The 20074-nt window shown below is 33.0% G+C and overlaps 1 protein-coding gene across 1 annotated transcript; it reads left to right on the top strand.

Annotated features, from left to right (window-relative positions):
* The first annotated feature begins 9264 nt into the window (after positions 1–9264).
* LOC127732194 (uncharacterized) lies at positions 9265–16588 on the top strand. The gene is made up of 5 exons (XM_052241267.1): positions 9265–9380; positions 9659–9709; positions 12606–12749; positions 14522–14752; positions 16211–16588. The coding sequence occupies exons 2-5, from the start codon at positions 9679–9681 to the stop codon at positions 16243–16245; spliced, it is 441 nt and encodes a 146-aa protein (XP_052097227.1). The 5' UTR covers positions 9265–9380; positions 9659–9678; the 3' UTR covers positions 16246–16588.
* Positions 16589–20074: the final 3486 nt, after the last annotated feature.

A 20074-nucleotide genomic window follows, 5' to 3' on the forward strand; every position in this document is an offset into this window, starting at 1 on the left:
AAAGCCGGAAATCCGAACGGAAGTGTCTCATGTTTTCACTCTTTCCGCAATTAATGAATGAAAACAGTTGTATTCTTTTTATATCAATTATACATTATTTTTAAATACTTAATGAGGAATCCCTAAAATCCAAATAGAGGCTAATATGCTAAATCAAGCAACAGTAAACTTCAACGTTAAAGAACACCAACGGTTGATATGGTCAACCCTTGGACTTTTCCCGTTCCGGCAGTAAAACCCTGGCTTAAATGGTGAGTCCGTTTGGTTGCGTTGGATGTATAAATACGCAGCCAAGTTCGGTCGTAATGGGGACGTTAAAACTAATGCCTCTTGGAGAGAGAGGGAGAGAGAGAGAGAGAGTGCCACGCTCTAGTCACGTTGTAACAATTCTTTGAGGGGTTTGTAGGAGGCCTGTTGCAAATTTCTGTCCCTATCATCCTGGTTGACCCTAGCTACCTTACTGAGCCTACATCGTGTAATGAATTTGTTCTCGCTCTGAAAATTCATGAAATATTTGCCACTATAGATGTAAAGCAAACAAAAATCAATAAATTAATCAATTAACTATACTAATAAAAGAAGGAAATGCAATGTCTATTTCCTGTGGTTCTCACATGTCCTCGATCAGTTTCTTTTGAATTACCACGACACAATTATAACGATGTTTTAAATGGTATTTAAAAAAAAAAGACTTTTAACGAAAATAAACTTATAATTTGCTCTTAGGACTGGCGACAAAAGTTGAAATTCTGAATTCTTGTTACAGTATTGATAGATAAACCCTCCCCCCTTTACTCCAATGAAAAATGCAACTTACATTTGTATGCCTATATTCCTTGTATTATCAATGTTATTAAGAATAGTCGGTATTTCAATGTATCAGATGTTTTTTTTTTATATAATTAAAAGTTCCTGTACATTAACTAGTCTTTCAAATTATCTTTTCATTGTTTTGTCAACTAAAAACAACTATTTCAGTTACAAAATCCGGAAAAATCCAGACGGAAGGGACTCTGTTATTCACTCTTTCCTAGTTCAGTCAGTATTATTTACATATCACAGTGTAGGAACGGAAGTGAACAGAATGTTCGAGAATCGTTTTAAACTTCCGTAGCGAGTTGTACAGATATGTCCATTACGTGGAGTATAATACGGAAGCCCATAGGGGACCTAAAAAAAATAAATTATATTGTTATCTCAATATATATATATCGTTATTTCGATATAATTACATCGTTATCTCGAAATTTATATCGTTATATCGATATAGTTATTTCGTTATCTCGATAAAATTAAATCGTTATCTCGATATTCATATCGTTATCTCGATATATTTATATCGTTATCTCGATATATTTATATCGTTATATCGATATATTTATTTCGTTATCTCGATATAGTTAAATCGTTATCTCGATATAGTGTATATGTATATGTGTATGTGTGTATATGTATATATGTTTGTATGTGTATATGTGTATATGTGTATGTGTATATGTGTATGTGTATGTGTATATGTGTATGTGTATGTGTATATGTATATGTGTATGTGTATATGTATATGTGTATGTGTATATGTGTGTAATTGTGTGTGTTCATTTGGTTTTTTTTACGTCTGAGTGTGTTTGTGTGAGTGAGTGTATATTACTTTGTGCATTGATGGGTGCATTTTTGTGTTGGTATTTGTTTGTGAATGAGTATGTTTGTGCATGTGTATTTGTTCTTTTTGTGAGTGAAAGCGTGTGGATTTTTAAAGCGATTCGTAGTAAATGGTTACTCTAAAAAGAAGTGTTGATAACCGAGGCGCTATCCAAAATAAGACACACAAGGACAAACAACAACATATATCATTGAAAACTAAAAACAAATGAGAAACACGGACCCCGAAAAACTGGGGCGACCTCAGGTGCTCCGGAAGGGTAAGTAAGACTGCTTCTTGCAAGACACCCGCGGTATTTCTCACGAAAGTCACTTTCGAGAACAAAGGAAAGGTTTCTATGACAACGGTAGAAGGTCTGTTGTCATTTGGGACACAGACACCTCATAGCGGTCAATCACTTGTCAAAAAACCCACTCTTTTGAAAATACTGTTTTCAGAATTCATTAAACAAAACATCGCAAAGCGGTAATAGTAACCCAACTTTGGTATAAAATTTACAGTTTAATGAGCCCATGAGTACTTTTTCGCGAGGATAAAATTCCAGAGTAGCATCAAATTAGATGATTTTTTGAACAGCTTTAAGCATTGTGATAAAAAATGAAGAATGCGCACAAGTTCAAAGGTCACAGGGAAAAATCAATAGAAAAAAAGTGTAACGTGAAACATCGTTAAAATTCTCAAAATGGTCCAAAACATGAAATAAACTCAACATCAAAAGAGGCCCGAAAAATGTTGGACTTAGAAATTTTTTGGGGCACTTGGGTGACTTTTGCCGCAAAAATACGGAAGCCCAGAGGGGACCTACAAAAAAATAATATTATATCGTTATTTAAATATATATATCGTTATTTCGATATAATTAAATCATTATCTCGATATATTTATCTCGTTATCTCGATATTTATATCGTTATATCGATATATTTATTTCGTTATCTCGATATAATTATATCGTTATCTCCATATATTTATTTCGTTATCTCAATATATATATCGTTATTTCGATATAATTAAATCATTATCTCGATATCTTTATCTCGTTATCTCGATATTTATATCGTTATATCGATATATTTATTTCGTTTTCTCGATATAATTATATCGTTATCTCCACATATTTATTTCGTTTTCTCAATATATATCGTTATTTCGATATAATTAAATCGTTATCTCGATATACTTATCTCGTTATCTCGATATTTATATCGTTATATCGAAATATTTATTTCGTTATCTCGATATAATTATATCATTTTCTCGATATAATTATGTCGTTATCTCGATATCATTATATAGTTAAGGTGGGGTTATGGCACCTTTTTTCAAATAACTAAAAAACTTCTACAGATATCAAAATCTAGCAGAGAGTAAAATTGATCAATACATTATGATCTGCCTCTGTCGAAATTTAAGTTTAGGTTGATCGGAAAATTCGTTTCAGAGCTATGGCCCTTTATTTGCAATTTTTCTCATTTTTTTTTATAATTTTGACAATATTTTTAAAAGCTAGAGCCTTTTTTTATTATTATTATTCCAAAATATTTCCTGTTCACGTTTATCTTAGTCGTCCAGGAAACAGATTAAGGTTCCCGGTTTACAAAAATGCCATCTATACAGTGGCAATAGAAAGCTAACAAAGTCCATTTTAACCTTTATTTAACATTAAGTTTTAAATGTCTTAGGCTAGCTTGAACTAGTATATATATATATATATATATATATATATATCTTTAATATACACGAGGTCGTAATAAATGAGATGTAGTAAGAGAATTAATAAGACAACTCTTTCCTGGAACAAATTGGCGTTATTGTAATAAACAAAATGTACACAGGAAAATATAAATATACTAGTAATGGTTTTGTCGTAAGGAGTTACTGTAACTGTCAATTGATCCTCCAGTGATTTAGCAAACACTCCCCGATAGTTGTCCGACCTCTTGTATATTACATATATATATACTATTTCAAGCGTGTCTGGGACCTATATTGAAAATCGACAGTTCTACGCATTTTCGCGTCAGCTACAGATTGATACAAAACTTTAACGACATTACATTTTTGCACCGGCAATTCGATCGGCTTTCCTGGTCTGTCGCTTTCTTCTTTTCGTCCTGATTATGCATGAAATATTTGCGACTGGACGTTAAGCAAACATCAATCAATGTAAACAGAAATTGACATATCAAGCAAGCGGATCAAACTGCCAGCGCAAAAAAAATGTCTAATGTCTTTCAAGGTTTGTCATCCATCTGAAGCGCGCGAAATGAAGAATGTTCGATTAATCCCCCCAGTGATGTTAGCCGGTGCTGGCTGATAGTTATCCGACCTCGGTAAATAGGTGCAAATTATGAGATGTTTCATAGCATAACTTTTATATTATTACATGTAAAATGTCGGTTTATGGCTCGTTTTAAAGAAAATGGAATATACCTTTGAAAATTTTAAGATGTTGATTCAGACAATTTAATTGAGGTCTGGAGCTGGCATGTCAGTAACTGCTAGTATTCTTTTGTTAGTTTATGTATCATTGTCATTTTGTTTAGTTTCTTTTGTTACCTATTCGGACATCGGACTCGGACTTCTTTTAAACTGTGTTTTACTGTGCGTATTGCTGTGTGTTTGTTTTTTCTACATTGACTAAAGGTATAGGGGGGATTGAGAACCCACAAAACATCGTTTAACACCGCCGCATGTTTGCGCCTGTCCCAATACAGGAGCCTCTGGCCTTTGCTAGTCTTGTATGATTTTTAATTTAAGTTTCTATTATACATTTCGGAGTTTAGTTTGACGTCCATTATCACTGAACTAGTATACATTTTTGTTTAGGGGCCAGCTGAAGCACTCCTCCGGGTGCGGGATTTTCTCGCTGTATTGAAGACACATTGGTGGCTTTCAGTTGTTTTCTGCTCTTTGGTCGGGTTGTTATCTCTTTGACACATTCCCAATTTCCATTCTCAATTTAATTATACATTAATAAAATACAACGAGAAAACGAAGACCATATTCTTGATTTATCGAGTTACTGACCTTGTGTATATTATAAAAAAGAAAAAAATGTTCAAGCAAACCTGGGGCCTATAGTTTTCAATAAATAAGCAAAAATATGCGAAAATCTGCAAATTTTGGTATTTTAAGAGAAACAAAATCTGAAAGTTTTGCCCACAAGACTCTATTGTAGCTCTTAATGATCTGAACAATTTCCAATTTAAACTAAGGCTCTAGCTTTTAATCTAAAATTTGAATTGAATGGATTTGATTTGATCGATAAAAACAAATAAGAAACAGTATAATTTTGAAAATTTAGGCGAAATGTATTTCTTACTCTAAAAGAAGCATATAAATATATGCAGTGTTGTATATGTATATATATTTTAAAATATACGACGAGGAAAAGTAACATCCGGCCACCGAAAGCTTTATTATTGTAGAGCCTAGGTGGTCGTGTGGTCTAGCGCGTCGGGCATAGTGCAAGGCGATTTGGTGCCACGATATATTAGGAGCTCGAATCCCGCCGAGGGAAGAACAAAAAAATTGCGAGAGCAAATTTACAGACCTAACGTTGTTAGGCTGATGTTTAGACGTATTTTAAAATATATAGAGAATATCATATGGCTTTTTCAATATCACATCCGTATCAACCCGAGACAACAATATAATCCCAAGAGCTCTACTCGAGGGATTATATTGGTTGAGGGTTGATACGGTGTGTGATATTGAAAAAGCCATATCATATACACTTTATTATATACATATACCTCACGTAGATGTGTTTAATGTGACATGACGTCATACAGATAAGGGGGGTTGAAATGTCGTCATACAGATTAGAGGTTTGATATGACGTCATACAGATTAGGGGTTTGATTAACCTTTGCAACAGTGACTGCAATCGATGATGTGACGTCATATAGATTAAAGGTGTGATAAAGCTTTTGCACATGTGCAACCGTGCTGATATCGATATCATCACGGGTGGCTGATACAGAACGCTTGCCAATGATTGTATTACACATACAATTTATCTGTATTTACTACTAAGTATATAATAAATATACATATACAACACTGCATATATTAATATACTTCTTTTAGAGTAAGACATACATTTCGCCTAAATTTTCAAAATTACTTTCTATATTTCCATATCTACTACCAATGAAAGCCTTTATATAATTATCATGCTTTTATATTTTTTTGATATTGTATGCGCTTATCATTATGCATAGGGCACTTTGTATTTCTTAATCTCAATGTTAAATAAAGATTGAAGTGGACTTTGATAGCTTTCTATTGCTCCTGGATAAATGACATTTCTGTAAACAGGAAATACTTTGGAATATTGATGAAAAACTAAAAAAGGCTCCAGCTTTTACGACTTTCAAGATATTGTCAAAACTAATATGAAGATTTGAAAAAATTGCAAATAAAGGCCCATAGCTCTTTAATAAGTTTTCCGATCAACCTAAACTTAAAATTTGGCAGATACAGATCATTATGTACTAATCAATTTTACCCTCTGCTAGAATTTTGATATATGTATAAGTTTTTATATGCAATAACCCCACCCCACCATAACTATATATCGAGATAAAGATTTAATTATATCGAGATTACGATATAATTATATAGAGATAAAGAAATAAATATATGGAGATAACAATAAAATTATATCGATATAACGATATAAATATTTAAATAACGATATAAATATCGAGATAACGAAATAAATATATGTAGATAACGATATAATTATAGAGAGATAACGAAATTAATATATCGATATAACGATATAAATATCGAAATAGAGATAAATATATCGAGATAACGATTTAATTATATCGAAATAACGATATATATATATATATAAAGATTACGAAATGAATATATGGAGGTAACGATATAATTATATCGAGATAACGAAATAAATATATCGATATAACGATATAAATATCGAGATAACGAGATAAATATATCGAGATAACGATTTAATTATATCGAAATTACGATATATATATTGAGATAACGAAATAAATATATGGAGATAACGATATAATTATATCGAGATAACGAAATGAATATATCGATATAACGATATAAATATCGAGATAACGAGATAAATATATGGAGATAACGATTTAATTATCTCGAAATAACGATATATATATTGAGATAACGAAATAAATATATGGAGATAACGATATAATTATATCGAGATAACGAAATAAATATATCGATATAACGATATAAATATCGAGATAACGAGATCAATATATCGAGATAACGATTTAATTATATCGAAATAACGATATATATATTGAGATAACGATATAATATTATTTTTGTGTAGGTCCCATCTGGGCTTCCGTACAAAAAAGTTACCATTATACCGCATTCCCGAAAATAAAACAATCGGGAATGGCCAATTACCACAAAAAAGGGACACATTACCGCAAAAAAAGTTACCGTTTACCGCTTTCCCCTATACCAGTCGAACGGGAATGGTATTTGATAACTTTTTCAACGCTTTCCCCTAACCCTAACCATAACCCTATCAAGATAAACAAAATAAATATCGATATAACGATATAATTATCGATCGATAATTATATCGAGATAATCATATAATTATATCGAGATAACGAAATAAATATATTGAGATAACGATATAATTATATCGAGATAACGAAATAAATATATCGAGATAACGATTAAATTATATCGAGATAACGAAAAAATATATCGATATAACAATATAAATATCGAGATAACGATTTAATTATATCGAAATAACGATATATATATATTGAGATAACGATATAATATTTTTTTTAGGTCCCCTATGGGCTTCCGTAGTATAAAGCATTTTACTAAACCCCATGCCATAACTTGGAAAACATGAAAGAAAGTACGAGTTAGTTTATTGTAATAACAGTTGTCTAGCAAATAGTAGGTTCTAACCAGTAATCTTAATCCGATTTTCAATGATATTCACACATTTTTTAAAGTTAACCCGTTATCATTAGTGGATTAAAAATGGAAACTTTATTCCTCTTTTGTTCATTCTATTGTCTGGAAAGTTCGAGGAACTCTTTCATCATAGTTTGTCTCCGATTGTTTGAATTTATGGAGACCGAAATGAAACTTTTTAACCACCTGCTGTTCGTGTTGACTTTGACTGTTAGAAGGCGAAATATTTAGTAATTTGGACTTTTCTATTTTTGGATGTGAAATTTTATAACCATTTATCTCTAATACAAAGAATCAATTATATGAATGGGCTGTGTAGTGGATATCAAATGATTTTTTAACTTTTAACCATGATAACTGAAATGTTGTTTATGAAGCTCAAATGTCTTGTAAAAAAAGCGCAAATGTCCTTTATAAAAAAGCGCAAATGTCCATTTAAAAAAGCGGAAATGTCCATTTAAAAAAGCGCAAATGTCCTATCAAAAAGCGCAAACGTCTCGCGCCGCGCAAATTTCCTGTAAAAAAAGCGCAAATGTCCTTTATAAAAAAGCGCAAATGTCCATTAAAAAAAGCGAAAATATCCATTTTTAAAAAGCGCAAATGTCCCGCGCCGTGTTTTACATACCAGTGACAAATTCCTGTTATAAGTATAATTATAAAATATCGACCAGATATATTATAATTAGATTTTTATCGGTAAATTATATAATGACAAATTTGACAATTATTAAAAAGGTGTATTGATGGTCATAATACACGTTTATTTTTTAAGTAAAAAAACAATAGGTTATTTGTATTTCTTATTTATATTTTCAGAATATTTTATATCAAGGAGGTAAAGGTATGTTAAAGGTGTTTCCGACGACTTTTAACCTCCATACGGACAAGCATCCGCTAAAATGCTAATATAGAAATTTTGAATCTGTTTAAATAAAAAAAACGCCATTTTGTCGTATACTTTTTGAACTGTATTTGACTTGATATGTGGATTATTTTATGTACTGAGTCCCCGATAAACCGAGTGACACCCTTGTTGTCGTGACAACATAAATCTTTACTATATTATGAATACCAATATTTCCGTAAGATGTTCATGTTGAAATTGTTCTAAGTCTGTCACACGGTGTGAAATTGCATTTAAATCATTTTGTATTGTTGTTTAAGGCTATGCACAAAAATAATGTCAGTGCACCATTTTGAGTTCGCAGCGATGTTTAATAAGTTGATGTGATAAATATGTTTGGCAGTAAACCAGCCGATTTAATAGTGATCCTATAGTGAAAACAATGTGATTTTGCCACGAGTAAAAAATCCTTATAGAATATAAAAGTTTTATTTGAAAACATTTTAAAGTTAAAAAAATCTGTCAGATTTTGGTAAATGGAAAATTTGTATTTGTTAAAGTCGAGGTAAGGGTTTACACATAGAACCTTAGATATTTGACTTTCACAATTGGTAGCAAGACACATTGTTTAATTATGTATTCTAATCCAAATATAAAGTAAAATTTATATTTAATCAAACGGTTAAAATACAATGAAAGTTTATGCTCCTGTGGTTCAATATGATCCCTAAAGAGGATTAACGATACAACACACTAAACTTACAGACAGTTGATATAGTTGTAATAGTATAGAACATAGTAATTATATTGTGTGTTCCACGTAGTGAATTACGTGCAAAATAATGTAACTGGTATTGTTACTGTGAAAACAAGGGAGGAGTTTGGAATACTTTCTCCGCAAATTTAAGTAAGTTAATATCTTTTTGTTTTCAAAAATAATTGAAGAATCTTTCCGATAAACTGGATAATTGATTTTTCGGTGAATTTATTCCATCGCAAGACTTTTAATTTATAATTAGAGAAATGATTACCCAAAGTTTACAGCAATGGCAAGTTTATGCTTTCATCATGCTAATTTCTACAAATCCAGGAATTAAATATTATATATCAAGCGTAGTGCTGTGCATGTTTAACAATTAGATATGAATATCGCCTAAATATAATTTCATTTTCCTCCTTTTGTAGCGATTTGACTGAAAAACAGAATGAGTTCTTTGGACGAAGACGATCATGCAGGTAATTCAAAGATATGAAAATTGAATTCAATGACATATAGTGATAATCACAGGTGCGCAAAACTGTTAAAAGCCTGCCTACTGCTCTGTCTAAAACTCGTGCATATACACCATGAGAGTACTGTATATTAAGCCTCTATCTCGTATTTTTTTCCCGATCTGAAAATATGCCAAAAATATGTTTTCGAATTGAATTAACATGTACGGGGGTCTGAATGGGGTTTACAAAATGGAGAATAATTTGCAATACTTAGAATGAATAGGTGCTCATAGACATAAGAAGATGTGGTATGAGTGCAAATGAGACAACTCTCCATCCAAGTCAAAATTCATAAAAGTAAACCATTTTGGTCAAAGTACGGTCTTCAACGCGGAGCCTTGGCTCACACCGAACAGAAAGCTATAAAGGGTCCCAAAAAATTACCAGTGTAAAACCATTCAAACGGGAAAATCAACGGTCTAATCTATATAAAAAACGAGAAACGAGAAACACTTATGAAACACATCAACAAACCGTGGCGACAATTACTGAACATCAGATTACTGACTTAGGACAGGTGCAAACAATTGCAGCGGGTTTAAACGTTTCAATGGTACCAAACCTTCACCCTTATCTGAAACAATAGTGTAACATCACAACATAGAAAGACACACTATAAAATATCAATTGAAATGGCTTAACTCATTCAAAAGATATATTAACACCAGTGAACATACACTGAACAAATAAATTTGATCTTTGATACAATGTAAATACAAAATAAATATATATATAGAATAGAGAATAAAGGCAAAAAAAATAAAAAAAATAAATAAAGAATACAATAGAGATTTAAAAAAAATGTAGACTACTAGCTGAGTAAAACTTGAATAATACTAAAGTAAAGACACCTCCAAAATCCAGACCCTAATGCATATGAATAATAGATATGCGGTATGCGTAAATGAGAAAGCAATTCAACGACAATAAAAGCAAAAAGACATAATAGGTGAACATACGGTCTTTAATCATAGACACTTGTCTATGTAATACGTATGCCAAGATTCAAATCGCAAGCAAAATGTATCATTCTGTGAAAATCTCAGTTATACTCTATCTATTGCTATAAATATGTTTTGATATGCATGATATGCATGATAAATAATTTCCTGTGTATACTTTTAGCACGCAGTAGAACGTGTTATATGTGTACTTGCAGCCATCTGTCGAACGTATCAATATGTGTAATTATGTCTACCAGTAGACCGTATCATATGTGTATATGTAGCTTTACGTAGAACTTATCTTATGTGTACTTATAGCTACCAGTAGACCGTATCATATGTGCACTTGTAGCTACCAGTAGAACATATCATATGTGCTCTTGTAGCTACCAGTAGACCGTATCATATGTGCACTTGTAGCTACCAGTAGAAAATATCATATGTGCTTTTGTAGCTACCAGTAGACAGTATAATATGTGTACATGTAGCTTCAAGTAGAACGTATATTAAGTGTACTTATAGCTACCAGTAGAACGTATCATATGTGCACTTGTAGCTACCAGTAGAACGTATCATATGTGCACTTGTAGCTACCAGTAGAATATATCATATGTGTACTTGTAGCTACCAATAGAACATATCATTTGTGTACATGTAGCTACCAGTAGAACATATTATATGTGTACTTGTAGATACCAGTAGAACATACCGTTTGTGTACATGTAGCTAACCGTAGAACGTATCAATATGTTTATTTATAGCTAACATTAGAACGTATCATATGTGTACTTGTAGCTACCACAAGAACGAAGCATATGTGTACATTTACATGTAGCTACGAGTAGCACGTATCAATAAGTTTATTTAAAGCTAACAGTAGAATGTATCATATGTGTACTTATTTTCTTAATTATTACGTTGTGCTGTTACATTACTGTCCCAGGTCAGTGAGCGCTCGTAAAACCTGTTTAACTTCGCAACATTTTATATGTGCCTATCCCAAGTCAGAAGCCTGTAGTTAAGTGGTTGTAATATTTTTTTTCAGATATTGTTTTGTACATAAATCATGTAAAAAAAAATTCCGTTTGAATTGCTTTACATTTTGTGATTTCGGGACCTTTTATAGTTTTACTGTATTGGTTTTGCTCGTTTTTGAAGACTGGACGGCGACCTATAGATGCTGACATCTACGTTATTTGATCTCTTGTGGATAGTTGTCTCATTGGCAATCATACCACATCTTCTTATTTTTATGTTGTAGCTCTCAGTAGAACGTATCATATATGTACGTGTAGCTACCGGTAGAACGTATCATATTTGTACGTTTAGCTACCGGTAGAACGTATCATATCTGTACGTGTAGCTACCAGTAGAACGTATCATATCTGTACGTGTAGCTACCAGTAGAACGTATCATATCTGTACGTGTAGCATCCAGTAGAACGTATCATATCTGTACGTGTAGCTACCAGTAGAACGTATCATATCTATACGTGTAGCTACCAGAAGAACGTATCATATCTATACGTGTAGCTACCAGTAGAACGTATCATATCTATACGTGTAGCTACCAGTAGAACGTATCATATCTATACGTGTAGCTACCAGTAGACTTATCAATATATAAACATGAAGTTACGATTAAAATGCATTATTTATGCTCTGGATGGAGTTAACAATAGAGAGAATAATGGGCCAATACTACAGAAAAATGGAAACCCCCCCCCCCCCAAAAAAAAAAAAGAATAAAGAAAATAGGCTAAAAAATAAAGAATAAAGAATAATGGAGTGCTCAAATATAAAGAATAGAGAATGATGGGCAAAATTTATAGAATACAAAAATGAAGACCCCCACCCAGACCCTTATTATTCCATGTACTAGTATCAATATGTATCACTGTATATATTTCCAGCTATCAGTAAAACATATCATTCCATCGATGAAAATGGCGATGGTCGTGTTTCTATGGCGGAAGTGAAGAGAGCATCAAAAAGACTTGGCATCGATCTATCTACAGACAAACTAAAGCAGATGATGAGAGATGTTGATAAAAATGGTAGTACAACTTAAAAAAACAAAAACATAATATAAGTTTTAACCACGCCCTTTTACCGGCTATCTGTATGGCAGATGAAATCGGCAACACAGTTTAGAATCTGGTTTTAAGAGCGCAATTATTCGTAATGCATTTTCCATAGGGTACCAGTGGTGTTCCATATTTTATTTCTAGAAGACTACACAAACTAGGAAAAAATGGGTAGCAGTTCCTGTTACTAGAAATGTCAGTGTTGCATAACAACCAAAAAAATATATATGGTCATGCGGCAAAAATTTACTTAAAATGCAGTTGAAAAACATTCTATTTTTTCCGCAGAATGAAAAATGCAGATTTTTAATGGCTCCAACGTGCAGATATTGAATATATTTTCTATACTTTGTAAAATGTGAATTTGATTTTCTGGTTTTTTTTTAAACCTAATTGGATAAGCTTTCGATAAAAAGTAATTCCAATCCTGTATCATCCAATCAGAAGCCGTACAAGATTATATTCTGAGTACCATCTTGGGGCAAATGATTGCGCTCTTTCTGCTGTACACGATAGCAAAATCCATTGTATTTCAATTGAAATCAAAACACAGTAAAAAAAAACTGCTGTGCACGAAAGCCAAATCAATTGCCTTAAATATTTATCGGAAACTTCGTTCTGATTACAGATTTACACACTAAATGATGTGTGTAACCGCTTCGGTGGTCTCGTCGTATCGAGTTCGCCTCGAGTAATGGAGGTGATTCGAACCCGGACTTTAGAATTGGTGTTTGATGATTCTTCGCTAAGCACGCGGCATTAAGAGTAAGAACAAAGACTGGTTGCCTCGAAGTCAGAATAATGTGTCCAGGTAGTATGACATTCATTCCTGTGGACTATTACCTTGTAGCGTGTTAAAAATCCGACTCGTGTCGGCTTAGTACAAAGCAGGGTTAATATTCATATAACATTAACAGAGTTGATCTCGTATAATATGGATAATCTGCAATATTTTGTTTCAAAATTAACTAAAGGCATTCTGCATGTATTTTATAATCATTGATGATTCAACAAGTAAAACTGTTAGCTACTGCTCACTGACAGATGATACCCCCGCCGTAATATTTCGGTAAACAGGAAGTTAATGAGTGATGAATCTGAAAACGCATCACACGGTAAAGCTGACTTATATAAACCCTGAAACCAAATTTCAGAAATCCTTGTCAAGTAGTTCTTGAGAAAAATGCGACGAAAATTTTCAACTTGGCTATCATGTGTAAAATAATACAAGTGTTCGGTAAACAGGAAGTTGTTGAGTGATGAATCTGAAAACGCATCACACGGTGTAACTTACTTATATAAACCCTGAAACCAAATTTCCGAAATCCTTGTCAAGTAGTTCCTGAGAAAAATGCGACGAAAATATTCATGGGACGGACGGACTGACGGACTGACGGAAGGACAGACAGAGGTAAAACAGTATACCCACCTTTTTTAAAGCGGGGGTATAAATACACTTTTAAGGCAATGATGATTCTGCATTCGCCAAATAACCTATCTCAAGAATCATTGACAAGCAAACTTTTAAATAAAATAATTTATGAAGGTCGCATTACTTTTCCAATATCTGTCAAGTATTTCTGTAGGAAAATCTTACTTTTTTTCAATAATTAATAAGTGTTTTGCTAAAATTCATACATTGATGAATTCCGAAATATGTACACTGCAAAGGCTTAATCTAAACTAAGCTGTAAAAATTTATCAAATTTGAAAAAATTCCCTCGTACATGTATCTATTCCAGGAGATGGGTATCTGGACTTAGGTGAGTTTGAAAAGTTGATCACAGAATATATTAAACATGACCCTAATGATATAAAGACAGCACGAAAAATATTTCAAGCCATGGATGTTGATAAAGATGGAAAAGTAACGACTTCAGAAATTATGAAAGCTATGAAAATCTCCAAGTCAGACGCTAACGATCTCTTAGTGGAGGCAGATTCAAATAAAGACGGGAAAATGTCTTTTGACGGTATGTTTTGTTTGAGGGTCTGGATGGGGTTTGCAGAAGAGAGAATAATGGGCAAAAAGAGCAGAATAAAGGGCAACAAATATGAAGAATAGAGAAAAACAGGCCAAAAAAAAAAGAATAGATAATAAGAGGGTGATAAAATATAAAGAATAGAGTAGAATGGGCAAATTTATAAAGAATAGAGAAAATTGGCTTAAAATCAAGGAATACAGAGTTGTAGGACCCCCGTCTAGACCCTTTTGTTTGGTAACTTGACAATCTAATTGAAATACAGATTCTGTGTCTACGCTTCGCTTACAAAGATTTAACAACGCTCCATTTTAATTATTGATTTTAAAGACCTTTCGGGATCCTCTAGTTTTGTCGCAATGATACACACCTTCAAAAAGTTAAAAGCTGAAATTCCATTGGGTGATGTAATAATTTAGTAAGTATTTTTAGCGAAGCGGACAAAGGAGCTGTATTTCAGGTGGGAACATTTCCATATAATCTGGCTTTTTCTGGAAAAATTTCTTCAAGCGATTCTCATATGAACATTTGGTGATTGCATGCGCGAGTATATTCGTGGACATATGGGGGTTTGAAACAGATTTGATGGTGCACTAAACATCCCAGTATATGAGTTCTAACATGGCTATGTTTGAATCAAACGGTTTATATAAAAAATCTACTTATGCTTACCATTATTACATTTGAAAGGGTTGATAATTTTTCCAAAATCTACAATGTTTACATAACATGTTTTATCAGACATTTGTATCTCAAAGCAAACAAACATATGTGTAAAACATATAAAAGCCTGCAATTGTTCGATTCAAACTGTATGGTATCATGTGCTTCGAAAGGTTTAATTGATTGATTGGTGTTTAACGCCACTTTCAGTACTATTGTGCTATTTCGTGGCGGTATTTTGTTATTGGCGGAGGAAGCCGGAGTGCTTGGAGAGAACCACCGACCTTCGTTAGGAAAACTGACAATCCTATTCAATTAAGATTGGAGTCAAGCGCACCTGCCACGTTGGGTATTCGAACTCACAACTTCGGTGTTGACAGGTTAGTGATACAGTAGTTCGACTACTTAGATCACTAGACCACCGAGGCCCCTCGGGAGGTTTAAAGGCTGACGTTCGAATTTGTCTAATGTGACCGCAAACATCCTTTGAATACTAATACGATTACTGTGTGTATACATTAATTATTGTTTGTTTTCTGTAAATCTTGAAAAAGGACACCATGAATTAAGTTTGTGGATCGACTTCGCGGTTGGTGTAACTCGACACACATAGCATCACAAAACACTGAGTTTGAGAATTTTTGTATACAAAAACAGAACATTTGAACAAGTACAGCGATTTACAACAAAACAGTTTTACATCACTTAAATTCGATAGCATATGTGTGCAAGTGCGTTAAATTCGTATTAAAAAATTGTTACGTTAATTATTTGTATTCATTTCAGAATTTGTCAAAGTTATGAAAGGACAGACCGGATAAAAGGTCCTGTTGGATTATGCAGCCTGTTTGTCTAACAGTCGGAAGAATAATGCTTGTCTGCAAATAAGCACAAGAAGATGGACTTTGTAAACTATTTAAAAAAAAAAACATATTCTGTATGAGCTGGTTCAAAAGAGTCTTGAATGTTACGTGTAGATATATGTATTTTATAGCATGACCATGATGGCATTTGTAATAAAAGTAAATTAAGAAAATGAAAAAGAAATACAATGATTTAGAAATAAAGTATATATGATATTTACTGAATCAAGAGCATGTAACAGATTATATTCAAAGTGAAGCATAATTTAATGCCCATTTGATGCTCTAGGTGCGCTTTTCAAGAAATCATGGATACTCAAGACTCATATTTAAGAAATTAAAATATAAAACAAGGAAACAATGAACAGCGAGAATATATAAAATAAACATAACGGCCATGAGTACATTTACTATCAAAGCTATGATCCTTATAGTTTCCCCAATAATTTCACGATACTGTCATTGCGGATTACAAATGCACAACAAAGAAAAAAAAGGGGAAACAAATAAACACATCCGCCCAAATACACCTACAATTTGTTAAATATTTTTCTGCCTTAAAGAAAAACTTTATAAGGCCATCAGAGCCTACCGCGCATAACATCCTTTTTTGTCATGGTTTACGGTCTGAGACTGGCGTATAACATCCTATTTAGTCATGTTTTACATTTTGAGACTGGCGTATACCATCCTATATAGTCATTCTTTTGCATTCTAAGGCTGGCGTATACCATCCTATATAGTCATGTTTTACATTCTAAGGCTGGCGTATAACATCCTATATAGTCATGTTTTACATTCTAAGGCTGGCGTATAACATCCTATTTAGTCATGTTTTACATTCTGAGACTGGCGTATACCATCCTATATAGTCATTCTTTTACATTCTAAGGCTGGCGTATACCATCCGATATAGTCATGTTTTACATTCTAAGGCTGGCGTATAACATCCTATATAGTCATGTTTTACATTCTAAGGCTGGCGTATACCATCCTATATAGTCATGTTTTACATTCTAAGGCTGGCGTATAACATCCTATTTAGTCATGTTTTACATTCTAAGGCTGGCGTATACCATCCTATATAGTCATTATTTTACATTCTAAGGCTGGCGTATAACATCCTATATAGTCATTCTTTTACATTCTAAGGCTGGCGTATAACATCCTATATAGTCATGTTTTACATTCTAAGGCTGGCGTATAACATCCTATATAGTCATGTTTTACATTCTAAGGCTGGCGTATAACATCCTATTTAGTCATGTTTTACATTCTGAGGCTGGCGTATAACATCCTATTTAGTCATGTTTTACATTCTAAGGCTGGCGTATAACATCCTATATAGTCATTCTTTTACATTCTAAGGCTGGCGTTTACCATCCTATATAGTCATGTTTTACATTCTAAGGCTGGCGTATACCATCCTATTTAGTCATGTTTTACATTCTGAGACTGGCGTATAACATCCTATTTAGTCATGTTTTACATTCTGAGACTGGCGTATAACATCCTATTTAGTCATGTTTTACATTCTAAGGCTGGCGTATACCATCCTATTTAGTCATGTTTTACATTCTGAGACTGGCGTATACCATCCTATATAGTCATGTTTTACATTCTAAGGCTGGCGTATACCATCGTATTTAGTCATGTTTTACATTCTGAGGCTGGCGTATACCATCCATGTTTATTCATGTTTTACAATTTGAGACTGGCGTATGCCAATGTTTTATATTCTGAGACTAGCGTATAACACCATCTTCTAACATTACAAGTGGATAATCAGCATTGGATGAAGAATAAATCTAAATTGCCTTGTATGAAAAAATGTCTGTGCTCCAAAATATGTAAAAGAAAAATTACGCTGCAGCAAGATACGATCGTACCATATCGATTCGATCTTGTTTACTTCAATACATCGTATGTAAGATGTGATTAGACAGTTAGTTGTACGTTGTGATTGACACCTAGAAAAGATAGATTGTCGGGTCTTAAAATGTCCAATAACTTTAAAGCTGAAGTTGTACATTTGTTACCGGATAGCTCGTCTTACACTGGGCCGATACCACTGTTGATAGTCCTCGAGGGTATCACCAGCTCAGTAGTCAGTGCTCTGGTACTGACATGATTTGTAAAATAGGGTTTTCTAAAAGGTTCTGGTTGGCAATTTAAGAAATTTCTAGTTTTAAAAAACTAAGGTTCCAAACACTAAGGAAAGGTTGACCGTCGATCAAATTGGCTATTCGATTCGGTCCCTTTTATTCACAAAGCTCTTACCGTTTATACGTATTTATACATCCCTGGCTTTCAAGTGTGTAGGTTTGCGCTTTCCTGGTGAAGGTAAATATGGAAAAGCATTGAAGACTCACCTCTTCTATAGTTTGTTATTTCAATTTCACCAGGAGCATACAAAAACTTCCATATTCATTGTATGAATTTGAAAAAAAAAAGATTCCGTGTCACCGTTTTGTTTGAATGATGTTTTAACGTCGATTTTTATACATGTGTAATTCGACCGTCTCTAGAAAAATACAAATTTAAAAAAATCTACATGGAAATCTCGTACAAATAAATAAAAGAAATACAAATTACAAATTTTTGAGATGGACCTTTCAAACTGCTTAATCGGAACATCGTATTTAACTGCCTTATTAAAACTGACTGTATTTGCATTTTCATGTCTAATTTTAAACCAATGCAATACAATGCAAGATTCCTGTTGCTCTGTTTGAACATTTTTTAAAAAGATTTTGTAGAGCAGGATCTGTTTATAATTCTGAAGCACTTTAGATAACGTACCGGCTTTTGGTGGGTTTGGGTTGCTCAGTCTTTAGTTTTCTATGTTGTGTTTTCCTCTTATAATTGATGTGTTTCCCTCGGTTTTAGTTTGTAATCCGGATTTGTTTTCGCTTAATCGATTTATGACTTTTGAACAGCGGTATACTACTGTTGCCTTTATTTGTAGACTGTTGCATGTATTTTCATCGTTTTTCGTTTTTTTCAAAAAGTTTATTTTGGACTTTTTGGAGTTTGAATATCTCTTTGGTATCTTCTGCCTCTCTTTTGTTAGTTGTTTTCGTGTTCTTTGTCCACTCTATCTATGCTTCTTGAAATTGTATATTTGGTTTGATCCATGTATTTTTTTTTATTGCCTCAACGTTGCTAAAAGGATAGACAAATTCATAATTATTAAAATAAGGAGAATGAATGTGGTATGATTGCCAATGAGACAACTTCCCATCACAGTTCAAATGAAATAGATGTAAGCAATTATAGGCAACCATGCGTCAACCGTACGGCCTTTAACAATGAGAAAAACCCATACCGTGTGGTCGAGTATAAAGAGCACAGACCTGAAAAAATATGAAACGATGCAATTGAGCAAACTAACTTTCTGGTTTATGACAAGACAAATACCGGCATGACAGACGTGAACCAACGACAACCTCTGAATTACAGGCTCCTGACTTTGGAAAGGCATATATATAATGTGGCGTGATAAAACATATTTGGGACAGTGATGTAAGCCCACATTCCGTAGTTTGTATCATATAATATACACACTTAGCACAGTTAATAGTTTGAATCACTTGTAAGAATTAACAGTTTGGAATGAGGGACAGAGTCTGTGATTTAAATATTCGTAAGTCGTTATTATGCTATTGTTCTGACAGTCAGTATATGAACGTTTAAAGAACCAATTATACTTTATGAAAATATTTTTATGAATTTAAATAACTTTAATAATGGCAATTATAAATGTATGTATATTTTGTTTAAGAAC

Source organism: Mytilus californianus, unplaced genomic scaffold, assembly GCF_021869535.1.
Source record: "Mytilus californianus isolate M0D057914Y unplaced genomic scaffold, xbMytCali1.0.p SCAF_22, whole genome shotgun sequence".
Lineage (NCBI taxonomy): Eukaryota > Metazoa > Mollusca > Bivalvia > Mytilida > Mytilidae > Mytilus > Mytilus californianus.